Source organism: Drosophila virilis, chromosome 3 (assembly GCF_030788295.1).
Source record: "Drosophila virilis strain 15010-1051.87 chromosome 3, Dvir_AGI_RSII-ME, whole genome shotgun sequence".
Taxonomy (NCBI): domain Eukaryota; kingdom Metazoa; phylum Arthropoda; class Insecta; order Diptera; family Drosophilidae; genus Drosophila; species Drosophila virilis.
In genome coordinates this window covers 7,711,592-7,739,511 of record NC_091545.1, presented here as the reverse complement: position 1 = coordinate 7,739,511, position 27,920 = coordinate 7,711,592, and the positions used below count along the sequence as shown (strand labels likewise).

General features: G+C 40.1%; 1 protein-coding gene across 2 annotated transcripts; it reads right to left on the bottom strand.

Annotated features, from left to right (window-relative positions):
* Positions 1-182: 182 nt before the first annotated feature.
* Positions 183-27,820, bottom strand: blot (bloated tubules). 2 transcript variants are annotated; one of them, XM_032434752.2, is made up of 6 exons: positions 27,476-27,820; positions 13,277-13,891; positions 4,922-5,153; positions 2,796-2,941; positions 2,595-2,731; positions 183-2,534 (listed from the first exon to the last, which is right to left on the bottom strand). In XM_032434752.2, the coding sequence occupies exons 2-6, from the start codon at positions 13,880-13,882 to the stop codon at positions 758-760; spliced, it is 2,898 nt and encodes a 965-aa protein (XP_032290643.1). In that variant the 5' UTR covers positions 13,883-13,891; positions 27,476-27,820; the 3' UTR covers positions 183-757. The 2 variants fall into 2 exon arrangements, with proteins under 2 accessions (XP_032290643.1, XP_032290644.1); XM_032434753.2 differs by lacking the exons at positions 13,277-13,891; positions 27,476-27,820 and adding an exon at positions 6,993-7,176.
* Positions 27,821-27,920: the final 100 nt, after the last annotated feature.

The window sequence follows — 27,920 nt, the reverse complement described above, 5'->3', positions numbered from 1 at the left end:
AAAGGGCTTTGTTCAAATTGAGGCTTGTTTTACACTTTTAAATGGTGGAAATGGCAGTCATAGATTTGGTGGGTGACTTTTCGTGTTCGAAATTTATTGCCAAGGAACTATACAAAAATTCATTTGAGATGAGTTTCACATTTTTCGCAAAAACCAAAAATAAAATAAAATAAAACACGCTCTTTTATAATTTACTAATTATATTTTTTATTACATTAAATCGTTTTTGTAATCGTTGTGCAGTTCACTTGACAAATTAACGCAGATGCGTACACTATACTATACTACACTACACGGTATATATTAGGACAGACTAAAATATAGTACATATAATCAAATGTTGAACAGACACGCACAAATACATAAATCACACATACACATGCACAAGCACATACATACAATATACTCACATGCATTCAGAAATTGATTGTGTCTCTATACTATATTCCTAAGATAAGGCTTAACTACACGTAATCCTCGGGATATGACATTCTTTAGTTGTGGCGGCTGAATGACAACAGAATTGTGTTTATCAAAATTTTCTTATGTGGACATAAACTAAACACTAGGTACAATGCTCTATATGTACAGTTCATAACTAGAAGATACACTTTGCATATGGGCATAGTTCGTAGTTCGTAGCTTAAAGATAGATCTGCTTGCAATTCTATACAGATTCAGATACATTTATTTTGGATGCAACAAGTCTTTTTGAATGTGAATGCTTCGTTTCCGTCTGGGGCCTGGCCAACGTGGTTCACAGCTCCGTCGAGTACTCCTCGGGATTAATATTGAACTTGCGCCAACAAATGTGATCGCCAGCCGCCGCGGACGTGGGCGGAGGTAGCTTGTGCGTATTAACATTCACCACGGAACTGGCAGAGCGCTTAATGTGGTGGCTATTGGACGCCGGCGCCGGCGCCAGGCAACCAGTTGAGCGGCCCAACGGATTCCGGGACATGGCAGCCGCATTGGCATGCCCATGCCCATGCCCATGTCCGTTCCCATTGGCCTTGCCGTTGCCATAGGTAATGGACTCGTTGGAGGGCGAAATCTCAATGCGCGTCGAGTGGCTGCCGCTGCCGCCGTCCGAGAGCCGCCTGATGTACACCACCTCACGATGCTTCTCAACCGTCGTCGGCCCTGGCGGCGCGCGGGTCAAGGTCTGCGGCTGGGCCGTTTGGCGTACGCGCTGCGAATATCTCAGCGGCTTGCCATCGCTGGCCTGGAATGGCACATATTGTTGGGTGATGCCCGGAAACTTGTCCACGCTGATGTCCTCCTCGATGGCCGAATCGCCAAACATGGAGCCACTGTAGTTGGGCGAGCTATTGCCCGGCGTCGACGACTTCCAGTGCGTCTGCGGCGCGTGTGTTGTCTGGCCATTGGGTCCAAGCTTTTGCGCACTTGAATACTGGCCCTTTTTGATGGAGTGCGTGTAGTCGCGTGTGCCGCGGCGCCGCAACGTAAAATCACGACGTCCAGTATCCTGGCAGACGGAACGCCATTGCTTCCAGGAGTGACGCGCCAGCGGATCGGCTGGACCCCATTCCTTGGCTGGTTTCGACGCCTCGCAAATCATGCCAAAGAAATTGTACTCCACCTGGCGGAAGATCTGTATGCAGGCAATGATCATTATCACCGCCAGTGCGAATAGAATTGGAGCCCAGCGTGGCAAGTAGCCCGCCAGCAGATCAAACTGATCGTCGTCGGCGCACCACCAGACCAAAATGCCCGTTAGTATGGCCGGACAGCTGCACCACAGCCACATCCAGCCGCGGAAAATGGGGCGTCCAATTGAGAACTCCAAATCTGTGTAGATATTCTTGGCGCCATAGATCCACGTAATGGCAATGAGCTCGAAGACCAGCGCCGTAATGACCAGAGTGCCCACAATGCGCGAGTCCAGGACACGGGCTATCAGGAACTTGGGCGCTGCAAAAGACATGACGGCAACCACCAAAGCAATCAGGCAAATGACATAGTTGGGACGGCGGGGCACCAGCCGAGTGGATGTATAAACGGCAACGGTTATGGACACAAGTGCCGACAGTATGACCAGAGCATAGATGAGTGAGGGTATCAGATGACGCACCAGCTCACTTTCCGACTGGGCGCCGTACAGGACGCGGTCATAGATGGCGGTCAACGGCTTCAGCTCATCCATAAGCGGAAAGCCATTGGACGAGAAATCGAACTGCACCATGAACAGCGTCACGGCGATGGCATTGATCAGCAGATTGAAGCACAGATAGACGACCGAGGTGCGCACTGCATCGCCCTTGTAGAGGAACTTGCCCGTCAGCATTGGCATCGCGCCGAAGCCACAATTCACAGAGAACAACACCTGCATGAGGGCATTGAACCAGATGTTGCTCTCGGCCAGCTGGGCGCTGTCAAAGGACCACAGCTCTGGAAAGTAGTGCCTGGAGAAGGAGTTGCGCACCTCCCAGCCAGTCAAGGCACAGAGCAGACATAAGCCCGCCAGGCCATAGACGAATAGACTGCGGCGCAAGATTTTGGCATTGTGCGTACTGCAAACGAGAATAAGTATTAGAATTTATGCAACAGGTAAGCCAAAGGCCCATACATACCACAACATGACAACTATCCAGAGACCGATCAGACCCGCTGCCAGCAGCCCGAAATAGAGCGGATTGCGCCAGAAGGGCGTCAAAAAGGTCTGCTGCAGGCACTCCTGTCCACTGTTGGGCGTCACCGTATAACCATGCTGTAAATTGAAAGGCAAATTAAGTCATCTGCTTAAGATCCTATATGGGTAAGCGGTAACCTACCATGCTCAGCTTCAGGTTGCCCACGCACTCGCGAAAGGGTATGCCATTGGAGGCGAACATTCCTATATAGGCCAGCGCAAGTACAGCCTGCAATGATATCCAGATGGCCGACACCCACGATGCAAAGCGGCTGATGATGCAGGCCCCTGTGCGAAATATAAATTAAATTAAATAAGTAAATCTGGTTTTCGATACAAGAAAAAACATCTATCATATCAACGGATGTCATCAAATTTTCAAAATAACAGCCAACATCTGGCTCCTCTTCTATGTCTTATGTTAGCGTTGCCATCTAGTCAAAATATTTGCGTACCCAAAACATAGGTTGCAAAATAATTGTCGGTATTTCGGTTCACGGCTCGAACTAATTCCTTTCTTTAAAGTTCGGTTTGTAAAGCTAGCTTTCCATATTTAATAATAATACCAAAATAATAATAATGGTGTTGGCATGAGTATCAGTCTTCGTTAAAATTCTAAATTATTGAAAATTTCAATCAGCATTTTAATTTACAAGCCGTCAAGCATTAAATATTTTTATATAGATTGGTTCTGGTTCCGACTCGGTCAGTGTAGACAAGATTCGTTTAATGTTCAGTTCATATTAAAAAGTAAGTTTGAACCAGCTTTAAAGTTCAAACCGTTTTGTTCGTAACTCTGTCTCGTAACTTTCAACAGCTACAACACTTATTTGGTTGACCAAATTTCAAATCCATACATGAAAAAATCGATTGCTTGGCATTTGTTTATGGCAATCAGAAATATTTCCCAACCAAAAGTTGATCGCACAATAATTCATTTGCAAAAGTGAAATAAAAAAAGGGGCGATACAGCTAAGGCATTCCTTTGCAGCACCCAGCATTATGTGTATTATACTGAGGTCTTTTTCGAAGGTGTTGTGTCGTAATTTGCAGTTTTTCATTTTTGCTTTTTGCCATTATTAGTATGTTGCTCATATATTGCTCATATTTTTGAATATCGTTTGTTTCACATTACAATTGATTTCGTTTTTCATGGTATTTTTTTTTTGTTTCATTTTGGTTTATACTTTTTGTTCATTTAGAATTTGCCTTAAACGTCTCTATGGTTATTTTTTGTGGACGCGCCAGTCGTCAGTCGTATTCCACAGGCATTCTCCGGGCTGATTGGGAATCATAGCAACTGCTGCTTGCCTGCTGGTTTTTTTTTTTCTTGGTTGTTGGGACTTTCTGGGTGTAGCTCTCACCCACCGGTCTCTATCAGATGTGCGTATTTTTGTTGTTTTTGTTTGTTTGTTTGTTTTTTTTTTTCGATAAGCAGCAATTGCTTTGGGCCAACAGAGCCAAGAGCTGCGCCAGATTCCGGATTTTGACTGGCTTTCGGCACGTCAGCGATTACACGAACGGGACACACACACCAATGCATTTTGCAGTTTTTAATATTTTTTTTTTAGATTTTTTTCAGAGTTTTCATTTTGTCCTGATAACACGATGATGATATCTTTAAACTACTAGGTCACATTTAAGTTAGTTTGCTTTCATTTTTTTTTAGTGTATTTTTTTATGTGTTTTATAAGTTTTTTTTGTTTGCATTGATATACTTTTGGTCTGATAGTATTTTTTGTCTTGATTTATCATTGCGATTCGTGATTTCTTGTTTAGACTTTTGTTGCATTTATATATTTTTTTATCCATATATATAAGTATATAGTTGTTTTGCTCTTTTGCATCATTTTTGCATTTTTTGCATATATTTGCAGCATATATTTTGCGTATTTGCGTATTTGCTTTTGCTTCAGAGAATATGACGAAAGTTTGCGCAGCGTACTCCTCTCTCCTTCTCAATCGTAACACTTCTGCTCTCGAACCCAACGGGACACAATTTCAGCGTGTGGGGTTTAAACGGGCTGTGTCCAACCGTCGTTAGCTGCGGAATGCACGACCGCCCCAACAGGATGTGTCTGGCATTCGCTATTTAAGCAACAACCGAGCGAATTCCAACTTGAGAATTATAAACGACTGCCAAAAGTGCAGTCGGTGCAAGCTTTCGTGCCGAGCTTTGTCCTGGCCAAAGACTGCACAGCTTTTCCGCCCGTCCGCCCAAAGAGGGTTGTTTGCTGTGCAGCCAACTGTTGCACACCTGTTGCTTACCTTTGAATATGGGCGAGGCGCGCCAGGTGTGCGCCGCTCCCTGTCCCAGAAATTGACCCACCGATATCTCGAGCAGTATCATGGGCAAACCGACTAGAAACAGCAGCACCACATACGGCACCAGATAGGCAGAGCCATAGTGGTCCAGTTCGCGTGGGAAGCGCACCACATTCGCGTAGCTGACGTTGAGGCAAATGCACAGCACAAGGCCGCGAAACACCGAGCATTTCGTCTGCAAAGACAGAGAGATGATGGGAGAAAAAAAGAGAGTGCATTAGTTAAGTGTCAAAAATATGGGAAACAAAATCGTGTGTTGTCACAAGCATCCGCCGGCTATGCTCAAAACTGAAACAGCAACACCCACAATACAAAACTCATTTCCGGCACTTCCGCTTTCGAGTTGTGTAATTTTTCATCAGTTTTTCTGGTTTATTTATAAACACTCTCAGTTAACAAAGTTAACAATTTATTTGATGCTTATTTATTTTGCACGCACCCTTTGGGTTCTTATATTTATCTAGCGCGTAATGAGCGGCAAAAGAAAGTGTGGCCCATTACGAGGGTCTGTGGAAGAGGCCAAAATGCCGCTGCCTGCGAAATGTGCCGCATAAGCCCATTAGATGCGTAGCAAAAACCGACAACAGCTACAGCAACAACAATACTTTCAAAACCAAAAAAGGCAAAAAATAATCAAGTACATTGCAGTCGGGTGTTAACGACTGCGAAATACTCCTTCACAATCCAATAACAGCTTGAAGCCCGTCAAACTGATTGAAAACCCGATTCCTATTTGACACGGCACAAGTAAGGGCAATCTTTTTTGATCAGTTTATTAATCAGTAGTCTTTATTCCACATTGGATTAGTCTAGCTCTAAATCAGTGGAAGATATAGATGTTTACGATATCCCACCTTCCTAGCTAAATTTTTCATCAAATTTAAGTTTTGTTTGATCCGAAAATATATTTCATATTTAAAGTCTCAACTCGTGAACATTACACAAAACGAATATACCCCTGTCGCTTTATAAACGAGTATAAAAAGTTAACAGCTTTAAGCGAAAAAAAAATTACAGCAACAATAAAATTATATATAAAATAAAATCGCTTTGCCGCTGGAACGCTTTTAAGTGAAATTCATTCAAGAGAGCGACGCTCAGTTATCCGGACGAGCGGATTGGCGGACAGACAGACGGACAGACGGACGGACGGACGCCCAAGTAAACGCAGTTAATAAAGCGAAAACCGCACAGTGAAAATGTAAACATAAGCCAAACACCAAAACGCGGCAACCTCAGCTGGGTGCGATGATCAAACTGAGCTATTAAAAAATATCTACAAGCGATGAGTATCATGTGCCATATTGATTCAGACTCGTATACTAACTAAAACACAGGCAAACGGTTAACTTGTAATGATTAAATACGCTTTTAGTTAAAAGGCTTTAAAATAACACAGCTTTGTTTCAGACAGAGTTGTTCTAAGGGACTTGTCTAATGTAGTAGACTGGTTTGATAGGGTTTCACAGTTTTTTTTTTTTTTTTTGGAAGAATAGAGAAGCTGGTTTGATCAATAATTTATGATATATATGTATGATATGATATATTATATAATAAAATATTGCGAAGTTGTTAAGAATTAGCCCATATATCAAGAGCATAGTAAAAGTGCCAAGTTTGATCAAGTGAAATGAATAAGAAACAAGATGAATTACATACAATTGGTCCAATTTTTGCTATGACAATGATATAGTAGTTAAAAAGAGACGAACCTATTAAAACAAAGAGATGAGTTCACATGGAATAGACGGACGAACGGACGGACATGGCTAAATCAACACGATTTTGTATACTGATCAGAATTATATGTAGGCTACTAGAAGAGGTCTCTTTTTAAGCGTTGCAAATTGCGTAACAAAACTATAATACCCTCGACAAGACAGACAAGGTACAGAACATCACGTGTCATATCATGCATGCATCCAGATGCAAAAAGCAACTGAAGCTTAAAATTGCACAATTAACAGATACAATTTTGTATCTTTTGTATTTAGTTGTTTTCTCTCACACTTACTTTGCGATAATATCTGAAGGGCACATCCTCATGGACAACATATAGATAATCGGCTAGATATTTAGTTGTTGGTATTTCCATCTTTGGACAGATTTGATATTGTTTATAGGTGCAAAAGAACTTGTCATTTTCTTGCATTTGATATATTTAGCATATAATTTACTTCGATTTGCCTTGATTGCAATTTCACAAAATTTATGAACTATAAAAATCAGACATTAAATTAATAAGCTGCAAAGATTTAGATTCAGAACAGACGTTGATTTATAATGCACACACAAACTCAATTAAATGCAATTAGTACTTTTATTTATTTCGTTTAAAACATTTTCAATGTGCATTATTTACGTGTATTTCTGATTTTTGTAAATTTTCAAGTTTATAATTCGATGTTTCTTTCATTTTTTTTTTTTTTTTTGTTTGTCCATGCGCCGACATTTAACATTTCAATTTTAACGTATAAAAATAAAATAAAACAAAAAAAAAATCACTACGAAAACAAATAAGGTGATGGCTTTAAGAAACACAGTGAAACGCATATGTATACGTATGTGGAACAAGTTATCACGTTGCGAGGCAGCCGCTTTAAATATTAATTGGCAACACCTTCATTGCTTAGTCCTGAACCGCTTATTGAATGTCTTGTGTTTGGTGTCTTTTGCGAATTGGCCGCGTCATCGCATCGCATCGCATATCCAACGACAGCCCCCCGCCAAAAAGAAAAAAAAAACTAAAACTGATGCCAACGCGTGCTGGTTCCGTAAACGAAGACAATTGGCAGCGAGTGTCATTAGATATGGATTGCAGGCTTGATGAGCATTGCAGACAAGCGCGACACGCGGCGTATGCGTAATTCAGCGAAATGCAATCGATCGGCAAATTTGTCTCGCATGCGCACACACACTTGCACTCGCACACACTCGATGTTGAAAGCGTATTCACTCGGCTATTGCATTGGGTACGCGCTGCGAGCAACCATCATGATCGGAGCAGCGTCGACTTGCGACTGCGCCAACGTGCGATTCCCGAAACACTAAAAATCGCGGGCGCGCGCATACGAATTTTGATTGGGAAAAATCGAATGAGAAAACGAGAAACGAGTTTTTCCATTGTCGACGATTTATGTGATTTTTCCAGCTCAAATCAAAACCAACACTCACTGCAGCTGAAGCTGTGCGCTGCCTTTTGGAAGGGGGTGGCCTGAGGGAACTTGACGACTGACACTGGGAGGGGGCGAGCACAGGTAACGTGCGAGCGAGCATGAACCGAACTGCTCTCTCATTAATGCAGAACTGACGCTGGCCGAGCCGGCCGACAGACTCTAAAGCGTGGCTTTCTACAAGCCACAGTCGCTGCGCAAAGTTAGCGTACCGGAGCCGAGTCAAACCGAGCGCACTTCGTTTGGGCATACAGCACGCCTCAACAATTCTGTGAGTGGTTGTGTGTGTGTGTGTCGACAGAGTTTGAGATACACTTTTTACCGCATCTTGTTAAACACATTTTATGTATATTTAAAAACTTCAGCTATCTGATTTACTGTGTGTATTTTTCGCCCACGAGCTGCGCGACTGAACACTAATTGAAAGTTCTGAAAAGACGCTTAGAAATCTAGACGTTGGGCCGGGAACAATGCGATGTTCCCATGTCGTGAGCATAATTAACTTGTGTGGCCTGGTGGCGGGGCAGAGCGGCAGCGGGGGGAAGTGGGCTAAAGCATAGAGAAAACCCGTCCATTAGACTTGGTCTCGATCTACGCCTGCCTGGTTTTGGGCACTGCCTTTGCGCTTCTCACAGTCAAATTAAATTTCATTTTAACACGTTCTGAGCAGCAGCAGCACCAGCACAGCATAATTTCATAATTCTTTTATAATTATTATGTAAGCATGCGAGCGAAACTGGCGCAGCGGCGCGAACCCCGACGCTGAACCCAAAACTTGCTGTCCGGGTACGCGTTTATTAACAGCGCTCACTGTGCGCCACAATAAACAGAAAACGATTTCAGGCTAAGGCTCTGATCTGTGCGCGTTAATTGAAAATAAAAATATTATTTCTGACGCACACACGTTCTCAACTCGAGCAGCAGCAATCATAAGCCATAATGTGCTGGACATTTGGCATTAGTCAGCCACAAGCTGAGCACGGAAATTCAAATACAAATCGTACATTTATTGGCCATCCATTGGCCGATCGAGGTGCCGGGCCATAAATGTGGCTGTGCAACGGATATGTCGGCTCTTGATGGATTGGCTGAAAACAACTCTGAGAGCGTGACTTTCCCGAATTTTTTATAAGTGTATTTGATAAGCATTAATGGAGCGTCACTTGACGTGCTGTATACCCTATTCAAAATACATCAAGGGTATACACCATTTGAGTTTATTTATTATTATTCAGAAGCTTTGCGAGCTTGATCAAAACTCATATATTTATCGTATTTTTCTATATTTATTTTCAAGAACCAATATCTGGGTAATATTATATTTTTATATCTAAATTCTGGGGCAATATTAAGTACTAATTAATTTTTTTAATTTATCTGCCAAAAGTTAGAGTAAGAGTTCGTCGCATACCCTTGATATTTTTTGATTTTTCATAAAATTTATAAAAGTAAGCTCTTGCTTTACAGGGTATTTTGTCGTCATATACAATTTGCAGCAATAACTCACGTTGTCAGGTTGTGTGTGCGCATATTTTGTTATTTAGAATTTTTACTCTTCGCCTTACGTTTAGCATTCATAATTGCTTTATTTTCATAAGCTTTTGGTGGCTTTTGCCGGGTCGAGTTTGTGTGCCTCGCATTTCGAATGGCCAAAGTGGCCGTTAAAATGTTGCTTTATTTGAAAAAATAATAATAATATATATGAGGCCAAACGAGCGCGCCAAAGGCAGGCAGAGTGGAAATTAGTGGCCGAAAGTGGCCTAACTATAAATAAAACCTTTCTTTAATGTCTTGTGCTTTTCTACATAGAATGCGAATTGATTTCGAATGGCATTTCATATAGAATTCCACATTCATTAAGGTTATAGTTGGACATCAGTTGTGTAGCCAGATCTCTCGTTAAAGACGGCAGCTGCACAACAATTACAATTATATATATATATATATTTTGTATGCGTCTGTCAATTGTTGAAGCTTGGACACGAAATTGGAGTGTGAAAATGCGTTCACAATGAGCCTGAGGCTGAGCTGAGGCTGGCCGGCCACACACAAAAGCTGCCTGAAAATCTTTTGTCAACAGATTGAATAAGAGACGTACGAACATTGTACACTCGGACAATCCCTTTTGTGTCGCATACACTCTTGGTAATGTAGTAAAGTGTGTAAGAGTGTACAGTGTATGGGGATGCATCTGTTGGGCACTGGAGCATTGCGGTCTGTCTTTCGCTCTGTCTGACAGTCTGCCCGCCTTCTGTATGACATGGGCTATTGTTTTACGATTTTTGGTTGCGTCTCGTCTAATCAAAGTGGCAAGTGAAAGGAACCGGAGTCATGAAGCCATATAGCTGCCATATCGCTAACTAGCCAAGTGCTCCGTTACACCCAACCCGGTAGCGCAGTGTTGCGTTGCGCCTTCCAATTGCCCAATTGTCGTCGGTTGGACGTTGCTTGGATTCTTTGAAGCGCGTGCACACAACATATCAAAATTCTACTGGCCACACACACACGCACACATCTTGGCCACTTTCACTGCGCCGACTGCTTTCAAAAGTCTTGTTCGTCCATGCAATTCTAATAACCGCCAATTATCATAATGCTTCCCACAACAAGACGCGAGTGGAGCCGGTTTGATTATTTGTATCATTGCTTGAATGCAATCAAACCAATGACGTCATCATTCAGCCAACGCACCGAATCATTCAGTCAGTCAGTCAGTCAGCCAGTCAGTCGGTCTGTCAGCTCGTCCGTCATCAAGTCGCCCAATATATCCAATTTGGGGCTGTGCCTCTTAACGCACAAAACGTGCAATGGACGTCGCCGAATTTGCACTAAAAATACAATTTTGCGCTGCACATTTTTCGTTTTGTTGAACTTGTTAATCAGCGAATTGGAAACGAAAAGGCATAACAGATGAAGTAACTGACACAAGTGTATGTGCAAAATATATCTGTATGTAGGTGTGTGTGTGCGCACACCCGCCGCTGCACACACAGAACTGGCCTAGCTCCACGGGGCGGCTGCCTGCTGTGGCAAGCAATTGCAAATGAGTCTCGAGTCGAAAAACATTCATATGTGCGCATGTAAATATTTATAATGATGATTGCGAGGGCTTTGCAAGTCAATAAAAATATTCAGTTCAGAGTGCAAATATATCTAATATTCCGTATATCATAATTTCAACTATACACATTCATATATGTAAAACAAAAGACTTAAGCGACAAACGCATTTCCCGCCCTGTGCTTATGCAACGGTTCAGCGAGTTGTCACGACAAGGGCGCAAAATATGTAGCATGCTTTTGGGCTGCGGCGAATTTTAATATGCAGATTTTCGAACTCGAATTGTGTAGCGAATACTTTCCTGTCATTATGAATGCGTATTTATGCACATTGAATTAAATTAATATATACTTATTTGTACGCTAAAAAGGTACAAAAAAGGTTTTGCAGATGGTCTTAAATATGCATATAGGCTACTTTACAAAATATAAGCGTTTTTTTTATAATTGAGGCAATCGATTTAGTAGAATGCGAATACAACATTAATAAATTTTAGTCGTTCGAAGCTTAGAACTAACAGAAATTACATAGTATTTATTTTATTTAAATTCTTGATTAAAAGGGAGAATCTTTTTAAAGCATATTAAGCTGTGTTAAGGAAGTATTTTCATTTGTATTTCAACTTTTGAGCCAGAAATCCTATTTTTAAATGGTTAAATTTTGTTATTGCAAACTGTTGGTTAGAGAGTTTTCGAAAAATCTTCTAAAGCTGTTATAGGGAAATTATAAAATGTGAAAACTATATATAAATATATGCCCATCAGACAACAAAGTAGTTTAAAAATAATATCAGCTGTGTTAATAAAAAGTTTCCACTTGTATTACAATCATTTTCAATCTATAACATTCGCAATTAGTTAAATATTTACTGATAGCTAACATAATATATTTGTAGTATGAAGTAGAATAACAATAACAGCGTAATTAGCCGTTACGAATTGAAAATTAAGGACACTCAAGTAAATAGAGAAAGCCTAATTAAAACCAATTAGCAGCTCTTTGGCATATTTTCCACATGCACTTTGCACTCATTTCAAGAACATGAATACCAAATGCAATTAGCGCAAATTATAAAATGCCGCTAGACGCTCAAAATTAAAAAAGCAATTGGTCGCTTCGGAGGGCCGCAGACAAGCAAACGAATGAATGATGGTCAGCTCTGGGCAGAGCCCAGCCCATGCCTCACTAACCCAAATAAAATTCAAACGGTGTACTAACTAATGCCGAAACTTGTTTTATGATGTTGTACAGACAACCCTATAAAGCTGGCACATTAAGTCAGGCAGCTTTGTATGGCGGAAAAACAAAGAGTCAGCCGGATTTTTGGCAAACGAGTCGGAAATCTATTTTAGATATCAACAAAAAGTTGTCCTATATTTCTGCTGTTAAATCAAAGGGGAACTAGTTTCTTTTTTTTTTCGTTTTTAGCCGATCATCGACTGTAATCGGCATCGGGCAAACACTCAATATGATAATGAACAAAACAAATAAAAAGTGCGAAAATTAAGGCATGAAAAAATGTCACACGCACAGTGCTGCTCACCACAAGTCTACAGCCACGGAAGCTTTGCGCTTAGATAAGTCGCATCTCATATCACACGTAGCCGAGCGCAGCTATGATTACAACGATCTTAGACAATTTTAGGCGCCCCTCGAATCGATCAATGCATCTGAGAATATTCTCGGCTGCTTGGGTCACGTACATGCCAAAGTTTTTGCGCATTATTCAACGGGCTAAGAATGTTGCAGCGTGAGCAATTGATTTCATTCATGTGTGGCTAAAAGCCATAACAACTGATAAGCGCACACTTAATATTGAAAATTCTACAAAATCTTTCGTATCCAGATTAGGTAGACTGATAAAACGACTAAGATATCTGAGACAAGTCTTTTAATACGCGCTGGAAAAAGGCTCTAAATGCATAAATTTCTCTGTGATAAAAGAGTATATATATGATGCCTCGACTGTATACGTTTCAGATAAAAATCCCATAAGCAATTGTTTATCTTTGAGAATCACGTAAGCCCCCAAACCAAAACCCTTTTCTCCCGCCAGCTGGCTTACCTGTTGATTTGACTCATCCTCGGGTGCGGGCAGAAGCTTCGCATTGCTGGCCGTCGTAATGTTGTGCGCGGAATGAGCCGAAGTTGTTGCGGAGACGGATGAATAGTTCTTGGAGACGCCATCGTGCAGATCGTGCTCATGGTAGCCCTGTATGTCTGTCAGCGTGTTGTTGCTGCCACTGAGCGTGATGATGCCGCTGGAGCTGATGCGGCCCGAGGTGACTGTGGTGCGTCCGCCGCCGCTGTCCACCACACTGGACACCGTCGAGATGCAGCTGCGCGTTGTCTGTGGCGAGGGTGTGACGGCCGGCAGTTCGGCATCCGCCTTGGCGCGACGCATATTCAGCCAGGACATGCGCTGCGGCTGGCGGCGATCCAGGGTAGCCGCACTGCTAACGACGCCGTTGCCTGCGCCGCCAATGTAGACACAGGTGCGGGTGTTATTTGTCGTATCGCTGCGCAGTCGCTGCTCAGTGTCGGGGCGTGGCAGTGTCGCCATGCCGCCGGATATCTCTTTGTAGATGGGCGTGGGCTTGACGCTTCTAGGCAGGCTCAGCTGCTCGGCGAGGGCCTCCTCGCTGCTGCGGGTCTTATAGTTGCTGCTCATCGATCAGATCTGGACAAGAGAATGAAAATAAGAGAGAGAGAGAGAGGAGGAGATGAGTTGGAAGATTTGTGGCAGCTTATTAATGAGTTCAAAAACCTAACCGGCCACAATTCACACGAAATGCCCGCTTTAACATTTTTCAAACGAAATGATTCACATGCGAGGGTTTTGTGTGGATTTTTTTTTTTTTGTTTTCTTATATTGGCCAGCGATTTGCATGCGAAACGAATTCAAAGTCAGTTGGTTCGCAGCACAATAAACCAAATCTTAGACAAAGTCATCTATCGAAAGTAAAATCCGCTCTTGCATTGCAAATCACGGCGAGATATGCGAAAGTGAAAGGCACAATTCTGGATTCAGTACAATAATGAATAAATTCGCCATATTATGTGTGTTATTATGACACTCTATGGCCGACTTTCATTGAGTTCTGTTTAATTTTTATGTTTTTCTTTATTATACAATACAATAACTTCTGTCCGCGAATTTCACTGGACTGAATTCAGCTGTGACTGTTGTGTTTTTATCTCTCGCTGGCAGTGAAAACAGCGTCACATACAAAAAGTATACAAAATATGTAAATAAAACGCGCAAACAAAGTCGTTAAAGCAACTGTTCCAATACACGATGAAAACAAAGAACATGGCTCGAGTTACTTATACGAGTATTTATATAAAATACTTGAAAGTATATATAGACTCAATTTAGAACAAATTAAGCTTTTGGGAACTTGACGAATTGCCTTCCAAAATAAGAATTGTCAATAAAAATATAGCTTCATATAGAACATACAAATCCCTTCGAAAGCTACAACAAAATATTATTAAATCATTAAGTTATCTTGTAGTTTATCGAGCTTTACGTTACGAATTCTTCCAAATGCAGCTTTTATGTGCTTCGAAAATTTCGCATGACTTTATGTAAGCTTTTTTTGCTTCGAATGCCTTATTATTCCCTTTTACAATCTTCTATGTTCTTTTACCAGAGTTCTCTGTCTTTAAGCGAGCTCTTGTAGCTTTTAGCAATATTAAAATGAGATTTCGTGGATTTAATCAAATTTTAGACAAGCTTTCAACCAATTTAAACTTCTTCATCTACTTTAAAACTTTAATCCGCTTGCAAAGCTACTTTCCTGTCGTGTTACAATTTTTAATGCGCTTTTGTTTATATTTTTAGTTGTATTTCGTGGCGTGTTACATTGAACTGCTCCCAACTTGAATTAACACACTTTATGCCCCTGTTTTAATCAGCTTATAAATAGTATTCATTAAGTCAAGAGCGTCATTGAATTTATTTTGCATGGAAACAATTTTATTGTTGAGTGACTCAAATGTTTGCCTATCGCCCAGCGGAAAGGTTACAACGAAGAGTTGTGTCATTATATTAATGAATGTGTTCATATGTTTGTTTTGCCTTTATTGTTGCTCTTGAGAAACAAACAAATGAGGAGCATCTTATCGTCACGATGGCACACATTTTATCTTGGCATGTTAGCTGGAAACAAGCACACATACTAAAAATACCAGCTCTTATCACAATCACTTGGAAATGCACATTTTACAAAATAATTATGCACGCTTGCACAAATCAATGAGCTGGGCACAAAATGTTTATAACCATAACAACAACAGCAACAACAACAACAACAACAACAACAACAACAACGGTCAACAGCTTTTATCACGAGTTCGTTGGCTTTGCTGGCCACGAAACAGGCCAACAGCAGGCAACACCCTCTTTGGATACGTATCTCAATCTTGAAAGCATTTTACATACAAATTTAAAGACTGCAACCGCCCGTTCAAAAAAAAACGAAAAAAAAAAATTTGCGAAAAAAAACTTCACATCATTTGTATAAAATGTTTATGAGCTGACGTCGGCGCTCTTAGCGCAAATTAAGGCACCAAAGTGGACGTCAGTTACGGCTGTTTAATATTGAAAATTTTTGCAAAAGAAACGTGGCGCCGGCCACACTGAAGATTTGCAAGCGATACAGAGCTGCAGATACAGATACAGACAGAGATACAGATACAGAAACCTGATATGCCCATATACTATATACTTATGTTGCAGGGCCAAAATTCGCTCGACCGTTGGAAGCCGGGGCGTTGTAAATTAGTGTCTGGAACGGAACCGAAGCCGTGGCACTTGGAAGATGGCATTAGGGAGGCGACACACACACACACCCAGTACAGGTCGCCCTCGAATGGCGACTACTGCATCAGGTTACAGGTTATTAACAGGTAAAATGCTGCCAGAAACTGCTCGTAGATCATTATGAGCCGAACTCTTGACAGCCTTTCTGTTGCTTTTCTTTGTGCACTCAAATTGAACGGCGACAAAAACAAAAACAAAAACAGCAAAAATAACTACAAGAAAAACTAAGTACGACAATGTGGATGCATTATTACTCGACAGCCGGGCATGATAAAGGTTCTGACATGCCAGCACCACCAGCAGCAGCCATCGCCAACAGACGGCGTAGCCAGCGGCGCGTAACCACAACAAACTCGAACTTCAGCTCGAACTCGGACTCGGACCCACACTGGGCTCGAAGTCTGGAACTGAAAGTCTGTTGCCACTGCCAAGTTGAGTATAAACATGCCATTTGGGCACAGGCTGCACTTGAGCTTGCCGGCAAAATAAAAGCCCCTTTTTTTTGATATTTTTTTTCGGTCATTAAACGAGCCAAACTTTTTGCTGAACTCTCAATTAGTTCTAGGAAATAGGAGCCGTATCCATAAAAAATCGCCGGAATCAACAGCGTTACGACTAGATTAAAATTGTGTTGTAGAAATATGCAAAAAAATGTGCGCTTTAATTACAGTTGCTGCATATTGAGTAAAGTCGAAAAGCAGTAAACAATACAAATTAAAATAAGCTAGAAACATCTTTAAGAACTTGTTGAAGTGAAAAGTCCAGAAACTATATTAACCGACAAAGCTATACGATCAACACAGTAAAATAGAAAACAAGAACGAACGGCTATTAAATGCCCTTTCAGAAATATGGCATAGGGTTTTGCGGTGTGTGAGGACAATTGTTGGGCTTGTAATTACAGAGTTGGACGAGTTTTCCAGACAAAAAGCTCATTTCTCAATCAATTCTGCGGAGAGCTATATGATATAGTAATCCGATATTGACAAGACATGACTCACATGAGATGAGCATGATTGTAAAAGATATCTTAAACAAAAATAAAATTTTCCATTCAAGATCGAACGATCATAGCTATGGCAGCTATATGACATAGTTGTCTGATCTCATTGAATCTTATATATCACATACTCGGCAAATCCAAGCACAAGGCATGCATGTGCTTAAGCTTCGCTATATATCTGTTAAAGGTTACGATATAAACTATAAATTATCCGAAAGACGATCTGTATTTCCGTGGAAACAGACATTTAATCATCTGAACTCTGGCAGCAGCTAGCTGCCTGCTCAGATCCGGGAAGTAGCTACATTAGTTCAGCTTGACCTTTTGATGGAGCGAAAGTCCACATTAAAGCCACATTAAGGGGTTCGGGTGAGTGCCTAAACCTATTAACAAATGTCACAATTAAAGTTCGCACAAAATGTTATTCCTATATCAAGCCAGGAACATATACTTATATTCTAATCTAGTGTAATTCTAATTCTAGTGTAATTAATGCCCGGATAGTGTGTCTAATTTCAAGATGCATTCGTTAAGCTAGAGTTTTAATATTTGTTACAAATAATTGAGAATAGCTTCTGAAAGGTAATTTCTAATGCAGCTAAATCCATGCCAAAGTCAGCAGGCGTTCGCAGGCGTATCTGAGTAAATGTATCTGTATCTGTGCAGCTGTGCAGCTTAGTATCTGTATTTAATAATTGAAAGTCGCGTCGCTTGGCAAGAAAGGAAAGTAAAACTAGAGGCAGATTGTTTGTTTGTTTCTAGTCGTTGTTTATTGTTGATGTTGCTGCCAAGCTGCGCCATGAACGAAAGTAAAAACAACAAAATAGAAACAAGTTCAGCAAAATAGTGCATAATATGAGCATGACGATGCGTGGACTGGCACCTGTCAATCCAATAGATACATATACAGCAACAGCTACAGATACAGATACAACAGTCGCAGATGCAATTTACTCGTCATTTCGCAGTCGACTTGACACAGTTTCGCATGCAGATAGATTATGTAAAATGGTTAGTCTCGGTACTAACGATGCCGCCTGTGCACTTGTTAACAAGATACTAGCTACAAGATACAAACTACAAGATACGGGTAAAAGTATCTGTATGTATGTGCATGAGTGTGTGTGCGTGTGTGTGTGTTTGCCTGGCGTTGATTGCTTTTTATTGATTGTTCAATCGAATATAATTAAATGTTGCCATGAGGCCAGCGGTGCAAATCTGTAGGCGACACGCCCCACAACCAACAATGAAAATTGACGCTTCATTGATTTCATTTCATTTCATTAATTTACAAATGAAATCTTTACGCTTTACATTTAGCAACAAACTGTCAAATTGTGGCAATGGCATCATTTTGAGGCAAGTGCTCCACAAAAATTATAGTGGAGCACAAGATGAAGTTGTGATCTTTAGATAATATCGCAACACGTCGCACATTTAAAGCCCATGTAAATTGGCCATAATAAGGATCAAGGCAGATTGCGAAGAGTTTACAGCACGAACAACATCTTCAACCGGCTTTTATTGTGCCAGATTTAAGTTTATGCAAAATATTATTAAGCTGGCCACAAATTGCGTTCATCAAGTGCGCCATTCAAGCGTTAAAGAGAACATAAATATGTTGTACATCTCGGCGTTGCCTTTTGTCACTCTGTCAGTGGGTCAAGTGCATATTAGGTTAAAGCATTTTATAGCACTTGGCAATTCAATAATAATGCTTGAAATCACAATTTTTGCACCTAGCTAAAGCTAAAGCTTGTCTAGTTATGAGCGTAAAGTGCCTGCGCCATGATTTGCATAAATATTTATTGCGTGGCGCCCTTGTTGCGCTTTAATTGCAGACCAGAGACAACAGGCAGAGCCCCTACGGGCCTCTCTATCCATCTTACACCTGGCAATCTTAATTTATGCAAACAATGCATAAATCTCGCAAAACCCGGCTCGACGTCAGAGTTAAACGTGCAGCGCCTTTGACTTTGCTGTCCATTAAACAAAAAGCATTCACACAATGGCAATTATCGGAGTCATTAGCTACAACAAAAAAACAAAACTGACCCCATGCCACATTCGAAAACCGACAGCAAATTGAGCTAACAAATATTCAAAGTCAATAGAATCGTGTGCGAGGTAGGAAAACAGTAAACACGAGGCCAAAAAAAAGGCGTAGTAAGCGCAATTATTTATAGAAAACTGACTAAGGCAACATCTCGCTCTAAGCCGATCATAAATAAAGCGCGAGATATTTGAGAATCTTCAGCTTTTTACATATTATACAACATCTCGGCTTAATTGCTATTCAAATTAATCGTTTTTTTGCCTAATCCTATTTTTATATAATTAAAATATTAACAATATTCCAATTCTTGTTTACAGTTTGCAAGCCTTTAGATATCATGAGTAATTCAACATTGTAATTATTTTTATTGGAAACAAATTTATTAATTTATGAGAAATATTCCATCATCATGCATTATAATTATTCAGTAACTATATTTCATTGATTATGAAGTAATATTTTTAAATAATATATGTGTATCATAGAATCTTTATGTGCTATATAATATTTAAATAATAGCTTTCAGATTCATTAATTTCGGAAGTAATTAATCTGCTGAAAAAGATTAATTCTATTCAAATTACCATTTAAACGAAGTTCTTCTGCATATTCCAATCAATGATATTTGCAATTTTTGTAATTTTTTTTTACGGAATTCGTGAGTTATTTGAAATTTATAGATTGCTACACTTCTGGTTTCATTAATTCGGTAACTGTTGCTTCAACTCTTAACTGTAACACTGCACAAACTGGTAAGTGGAGTCGCGGTGCTCCATAAAACTGATTCGACAGACAGCTTTTAAGATGGGGCATGGGAAATGATGTCGCGTCATTTACATACAGGTTCTCGTTCCATTCATTCAAATTTACACACACATTAACACACACTCGATGTCCGAAAAATCAATTTCAATTCAATTGCGAAATTCCTGGAAATTACGTCGCAGCCGTTAACGTTTTCGATTGTATTTCGGTTTTTTTTTTAATTCTTCTTTTTTTGTTATTTATTTCCCGATATTCTCGTCAATTGCGATTCGATGCGTTCCCACTGAAATCGTACACGAAACATTAAAATCAAAAGCGTTGCGGGTAATGAAAACTACACAATGCCGCGTTCAGGGTCTGGTGGCAAGAGACGCGACAACGCCGACAGGTAAGGCAAGACTGAGGCGAGCGTAACTCACCTGAGCTGCGCTACGCTGCGGTGCCGAGCCGAGAGCTAAGCTACCTGTCAGGTAGTTGGACATTGACTGAACAGCGCCGGCGGGCGGGCGTTCGTTCGTTTACATGAACCGTTTTACAGCGTGTTGTTGGTACGCTGCAACACGTGTATCTGACAGATACATGTGCTAGTATCTGATCAGGCGGTTGCTAGTAATTGCGGGTAATATCAGCGAAACACGCAACACAATTGCCAATTGCACAGCATATCCTCGGAACATCAAAATTAATACGAAACCAAGACAGTACAGCTATGTGTGGAATGCCGCAGTCTAAATACCCTAGCACGCATTATGCAGATATGTCATATATCTTGTTTGACTCTCAACTGGCAACTGTTTATATGGGAGCTACATATGATAAGTAGAATGCTAAGTTATTGCTCATATGATGGGAACAAAATGAAACTTTTGAACTATAACAGTTAAGTGGTAAGGATATCTTTAAAAAGGTTTTAATAAGAGCTAAATGAGTTGAGTTGATCGGATGAGAGTTGTCCGATCTGGCTGTAGATAGATAGATAGATAGATAGATGACCTTATTAGGAGAATCATGAGTCGACTGCCCCATTGGGAGCTAGATAACATCGTTGTCCGATGATTACAAATTTGTCTTATATATATTGGAATTTGTTTTAGGCAGCTTCATTTAGAGATATTTTATCCATTCTATAACAGGTATATGAAACATTTGTTCAAATATGGCAAATTTAGTTCTATCCATAAAAACAGAAGGACAGTCCATCTGTCCTATATTGAATCAGCCTTTTATATTACTCAAAATGCGCATATATATTTATTGGTTCCTTAAAAGTGTTGCACGTTTGGTGTGAAAATGTTTATAACCTTAGCAAGGGTATAAAACAAGCTACAAGCTCATACACAAATACCCATACATATTTACACATGAACAGCCTTAATTCATTGAGAAGAAAACCTTCAAAAAGTGCGTTTCGGGTTTTTTTTTTTTTTGTTCCTGTTCGTCCCAAGAAGAAGCCGCACAAACAAGAACGAAGAGCAGAGAACAAAGTGCGCATAAACAGGAAATTAATCACTCGAGTGTGTAGTATAATGCCGATACCTTTTCACATATATACATACATATATATGCACATATATATTTATGTAGAATGGATGTGTATATTTGTAACTGGCCTCCTCGTTACCTGAACCCAGTTCCGAGTCCAAGACTCAAGCCCCGCGGCCGACGGTTTAGACAAACAAAAAGAAACAGCCCGAACCGTAGAAACTTCATTAAGGTTTAGGGTAAAGATAAAATTTACCCATAGCTGGCGAAAAAATTTCAAGGTCGTCGCACAAACGTTTACAACTTCATTCGGTTCACGTTGTCGACGTCGTGTAATTGAATTCTGTTTATTTTGACTTTTCGATTTTTCACACACAACACACAAACAATGCAAATGGCCAGGTAACGAGCGGCGTGCATGTAGCTGCAGGTAATACTAATGAGTTCCTAGTTGCGACTATAAAAATAGGTTTTATGATGATGATACAATGTGGCGGCTATGCGAATTGCGATAAAGATTCTTTTTGCTAAATGTTGCCGCAGTTACCGGTTTCCGGCTCATTTCTAATTATAAACAGACAGCTCAACAATTATTCTTAATAATAATTCAAGCAGCACTAAGCGCACATCTCGTGCGATAGAACATTTCCCATAATTGATGATGGACCAAAAAATATTTGATACACCCGCCAAATCATGCGAGTGCTAAGCTTTTTTTGTGGAGTGTTGAATTAATTTAACTAATTGATCTTATATGAAGTTTGGCATATTATCTTTTTTACCTGATTGCTTCCGCAAAAATATGAAATGATACAGACTCCGGAGCGTAATTTTAGATTTATGAAATAACCTAATTTTTATTAAGTGCACTGCAATCTTCGTGGCAGCTGACATGAGGATAAAAATACAGAGAGGATAAACCTGTGTGGCAACACAAAGCTGTCACGCTGGTAACACCTTACCGATGGTTTTCAGTTTTTTTGCGTTCTTAAGTAACCTAGTTTTATCAAGTGCATTGCGAAGTGCTTGACAGCTGACATGAGGATGAAAGTACAAAGAGGATAAACGCGTTGGTGTTTTGACAAGTGTGGCAACACTCGGCTGATAGCCCGGAAACTCCTCGCCGACAGGTTTCTTTCGGGTTTTGGAGTAATCAAGTCTTATCAAATGCATTGCAAAGTTCTTTGCAGCTGACGTTAGGATAAATTGTAAAAGGTTATTGTTAAGCGTTATGACAAGTGTGGCAACTCTAAAGTTGACAGCCAGTTAACACCTGTTGGCCAAAATGTCGTGCAGTTAGTTTATAGAATAGTTTTTGTCTATGTTACTACTAAGAGCTCTTGACGCTATAATTTGGGCTCAGTGAACCCGGTCGACATGTCTTAGTTAGTGCCCCTCTCCTTCGGGGCAATTGTGCGTGCGAAAGCATCACGCAACAAGTTAACATGAGGTTGCCACATGAAAATGCTCGGTGGCACATTAGAGCTGGGCATTTGAAAATGAGCAAACTGGTCTATATATAATGTAAGACCCGAGTGCGACTTGGAGTACCACACGGCGCTCGATCAGCTGCACGTTTGGGGCCTGGTGAAAAGAAGCCAAACCAGAAGCAGACATAAAGGGGACGAGCGTCGCGTCGTGCCGTGTCGTGTCTGTTCCTCTGGCCGCCTGTCAGTTACCAAATTGAGTGCAGCGCCATTTTCCACAACATGCTTTAGTTTATAGCTCTTATTTTTTTTTTTCTGTTTTGTTTTGCTTTGTTCTTCAATTGCCTTTTTGGCCACTTTCTAGCAACAGTCTGGCCATGGCAAAGAACTTGAGCTCCATATATAGAGAGCCAGAGGCACAGAACCGGCAACCAAATTGCACCACTTTCAGGGCTGTGCGAGGTTCTGTGCCGTGCTGTGCTTGTGCTGTGCGAGGCAGCCAGCCAAAGAGGGGCATCATTATCATTATCAAGACCATTATTTGCTGCAGTGTACCTTACCTTACTGACACCATAAATGGACGCCAACAACAACTACCACTTTTTCGAGTTACTTTCAGGCTAGTTTTGGCTCGAAGCATTAACACCCATAGCTAGAGTTTGCCTGGAAACACGAGTCGGCCCTTCAGCACTGGCTGCCTTTGTATGGGCTGTGATTAATGCACTTTGACTAGTGTTAGTTGTTGTTGTTTTTGTTGCTGTGCTTGTGGTTATTCACATGGCTGGCATTTTGAGAACACAACAATAAGATTCACTGCCCCAGACGCTGTGTAAGCAGTATTATGTATAAGCCCATGTGCATATATTTAGTTAGTTAGCACTTGCCGTAACTTTTCTCGCTTGATTTTTTTTTCATTTTTATTTTTTTTTTTTGTATATTTATTTTTGTGGGTCTTTGGAGTGACTTCATTTTCTCAGCAGCTGACATGCAACCCGCTTAATTTCTATTATCGTATAACGCCATTGTTTCAAACAATGTGCACTGCACATTTCCACTGCATAATAAACCCAGCAAGCAAACCATATAATACTGTTTGTGTTTGCCCATACATGGCACACTTTGCACTGCATACGCTTTGGGGTTTGCTTTTTGATTACCAAATCCAAAATATGTTAAAAACTTGTAGTGTCACGTATGTCGACGCCAACTACTTGAACTGCGATCAGCTGAAGCTACATAAATTTAGAGCTGGTCAGCGATTGGAGTCCAAGAACTTTGTGCTGTGATTTTAGCTGACCAAGGCAAATGGCAGACACAAAACAACCACTTTTAATTAGTCTAGTCAGTACAAAAAAAAACAAAAGAGTCTTTCAAATAGCGGTCACTCGCTTTCATATGCAACAAAAACAGTGCAGCGGCCCACTGAAAATGTCAAATGGGAATGGAAATGGAAATACCGCCCGCCCAGCAGTCAGTTGCATTGCCAAATGCAAAAAGAAGTTTATTTATATATATGCATAACAAAAGAATAAAGAAAAGTTCAGCACATAAGTCACATCGAAATGCAAATACACTACAACTATATGATATACCAGAATGATATTGATACAATTTAATATCTTTGTATTAAGAGCATATTAAGACCATCATAACCTAATTTTTAACCGATCTTCCTATGGATGCCTTGAAGCCTATGAAGATAGCCTTGATAGCCTCCGTATGGAAACGGCGATTTATACTGATCATGAATTTATATGAGTCACATTATATTTATAAATAAATGGGTTTACATATTCCATGACTCAATTTTAATACCCGCAACGGAGGCATTAAGCTCTTACTCTAAATCCAAGAGTCTAAGATTGTCAAACTATTAAGTTGCAAGAGTTGTGCTTCACAAACATATTGACATAGTTGCACATGCCCCACAGCAAGTGTATAGAAAAGCTGAACAAGAAATAAGTGCCATATTTTGCTTCTGGGCTAAACTCAAAGTTAACTTCATACCTAGTTCTTTGGCCAGCAGTTGCCATAAAGTGCAAAACAAAAGGCTGAAAGAAAAGTGTCTGAAGAGCGCTCATGACTCAGTTGAAGCCCACGAAGCCCACTAATGGCCCCCAGAGAGGTTGCCCCACCGGTTACCAGTTACCAGTTGCCATGGGCAAAACTTGGGTTCTTCTATTCTTGGCAATGCAATATCTGAAATAGCGGCTCTGACAGCCCTCTACAAATATGCATTACGAACGACAACACAGTCTATAGAGAATTCACAGCGGATATTGCACAGCCTTTTGGCGTTTCCTTTATCGTTGGACAAACACAAGTAATATACACACTTGATCGGAGGAGAAAAGCAAAAGTAAATATTGTGCATTAGCGATAACAACACTTTGCACAAAAATCTAACAAATTAAATACAGTTTGTAAATAAGTAAATGCACAACCTTCAATTTGTCACGGTTAATAGAACGGATGAAATTACACACACAAAGTTTTATCGGCAGCTGAAAAAATGTGCAAATACTTTGCTTACATTTATCTTAAGGTGTTTTGCCTGTTATTCAAACTAAAAAGTAATTAAATAATTATATAAAGTTAATTTTATGATAGTTTAAAACATATTTTTATGCTTCTTGGTAATTTTGTTGAGCTATACTGAATTTAATAAAAAGCGTGCAGTGGAAATTCGAAAGGGGAAGGTTACAAATTTTAAGTAAACTAAAGATGATGTTCAAAATTTTAAGATAGGGACTTGCACAGGGCAAGGACATGTAATACCTACTACTGCTCTTTATGTGCATGTTCATATGCACGTAGGCTTGCATGTATATACATGCATATACAAATGTGTAACGATATATGCATGCATGGTATCCTTAGCCAAATGAAGACCAAGTTAACTGTTATATGTATTAAAAAGAATTAATGTATTTATTTTTATGGAATAAGTGTATGAACATACGCATGGCAGTACGCACGCATGTTTATATGTATGGGTGTATGTTTGCATGTACGCATGTGCATATACATGCATGTACACATGTATGCATGTACACATGTATGAATGTATGCATGTATGAATGTATGCATGTATGAATATATGCATGTAAATATTTATGTATGCATGCACTTGTTTGTATATATATTTATATGTATGTGTGTATGTATGTATGCATGTACGTATGTTTGTGTGTGCGTGTATGTATGTCGGTATGCTTGCACACTCGTATATATGTACACTATCTCATAAAAATCGCAGCAAACTAAACTGACCGCTGAGCTGTTATTTAAATAAAACGTATTTTTACATAGTGCTCTACTCTGCGATTCTCATGAATTCTAGTAAGTCCTGAGGGTTTTATGCTTTGGTTAAGTGTTCTTTTGAAGTGATAATTAAATTGTGAAGTTGTGACTATGTATGTGTGTTTGAATGCATGTATGCATGTATGTATGTATGCATGATTAAATGTTGGTAGATGTGAATGTATGTATTACTTATGTATGCAGCTATGTATGCATCTTCGCATGTATGAAAGTATGTGTGTGTATATATACATGTATGTATGTATATATGTATGTAGTAATGCATATATGTATTTATAGATTGTCTTTGTGTTTTTATGCATATGCGTTCACACAAACGACTTGATGCTTTGAATATGTTAAGGTTCCCTTATAAACTATTATATTCTATCTGATACTGACTCTTTTTTTTCAGAAATATGTATTAATGCATTGAGGACTGTCTCCTTTCTACTAATTATTATTATTGGGTAAGTGCATACATAAATATGTTCATTTTATTAAGAATATGCAACATTTAAACAAGTCAGACCTGTATTATTTAAATTTAAATACAATGAATTCTATAAGCGAACATTAAGGACACATTTAAGTAGGCTTCGAGTGCATTACAAATCCGATTCAAATTTCTGATAACAAAAACAAGTATTTCTGGAAGGTCTAAAATACGACCGATCTCTTTTTTTTGCTAAACATGTATACTTGTACAGTTTGCACATGATGAATTATGTTTTTTTTTTTTTTTTTTTTTTTTTTTGATAATTTAAACAACAATTAATTGAGATTTCTCAGTTTCTAAAATCTTAAGTTTGACTATATAAATCCCATTTATTGTGAAGGCGCATGCATTTTTATGACACATAACCTTAAAGCTTTTATTTGTGCGTTTTACTTTGTAACACACACACACACACATTTAAACCATGTCCAAGTCTTGTGCACGTTCTTTTTTTTTCGTGGTAAGCAACTAATTAATGTTTATTGACCCGCGGGCGCATAGCGGAAGTGGAAAATGCACTGCAACAGCATTGAACTTGGCTAGTCTGTGCGGCCAATTGCTAAGTTGGACCTGCCAGCGGCTTATCAAGGTGGCCAGCTTTTCGCAAAACTTAAAATACAGTAACAACAACAACAACAACAAGAGTAACAGCAGCAGCAGCAGCAACAACAACAACAATGGATGACCGCCAGAACAAACGAAACTCGAAGAACGACAGAGGCATAGAAAGGAGAGGAAATACTCGTACTATGATGTTGTTGTTGCTGCTGTCTGCGTGCATTTGTATGCAAACGAAAAATAAAGAACAGGAACACACACAAAAAAAAAATAAATAAAATAAAAGAAGCGTGTGCATAAAAAATGCAAAGGCAACAAAAAACTTGTCGAACTGGTCGCTTACTTTGGAGTTGTGTGTCGGGAGACCGCGATCAGGCAACGCCTGCGCCGCCTGCTATAGGGCAACGGGCAAACGTAAAGGATCGCGAGTGTAGGCCAAGCTGTAGGGCACTCTAGAACCAGTCACAGTCGGCCAATAAGTATATGCACCGCGTTTGCTGCCAATTTATGTGCGATAGTTGCGGCTCTTTCAATTATCATTTGCATATCACAAAACGCACACACACACGCAAACGCAACGAGCGTAGACCGAAGAGTTGTCTAAACCAAATAGCGAACTGTTAAAAAACCCGCTGAGAAACGAAGCGCTGACAAAGCAACCGCACGGAACGAGGCGCGCAAATTGACTGATGCGAAAAAGCTGGTCTCACAACAAGCGTCAACTGTTTTGTGGCGCTCTCTCCCAGAGATCTCTCTTCATCTGGCTCTCCACCTCTCTCCTGCTCTTT

Bases quoted from the DNA above. Each gene is read 5' to 3' on its own strand.
- blot (XM_032434752.2), bottom strand. From the start codon at position 13,882: ATGAGCAGCAACTATAAGACCCGCAGCAGCGAGGAGGCCCTCGCCGAG. The intron at 5,154-13,276 runs GTAAGCCAGCTG...CTGTCTTTGCAG, and splicing joins AGGATGAGTCAAATCAACAG to ACGAAATGCTCGGTGTTTCG. The intron at 2,942-4,921 runs GTAAGCAACAGG...TATTTCGCACAG, and splicing joins CGCCTCGCCCATATTCAAAG to GGGCCTGCATCATCAGCCGC.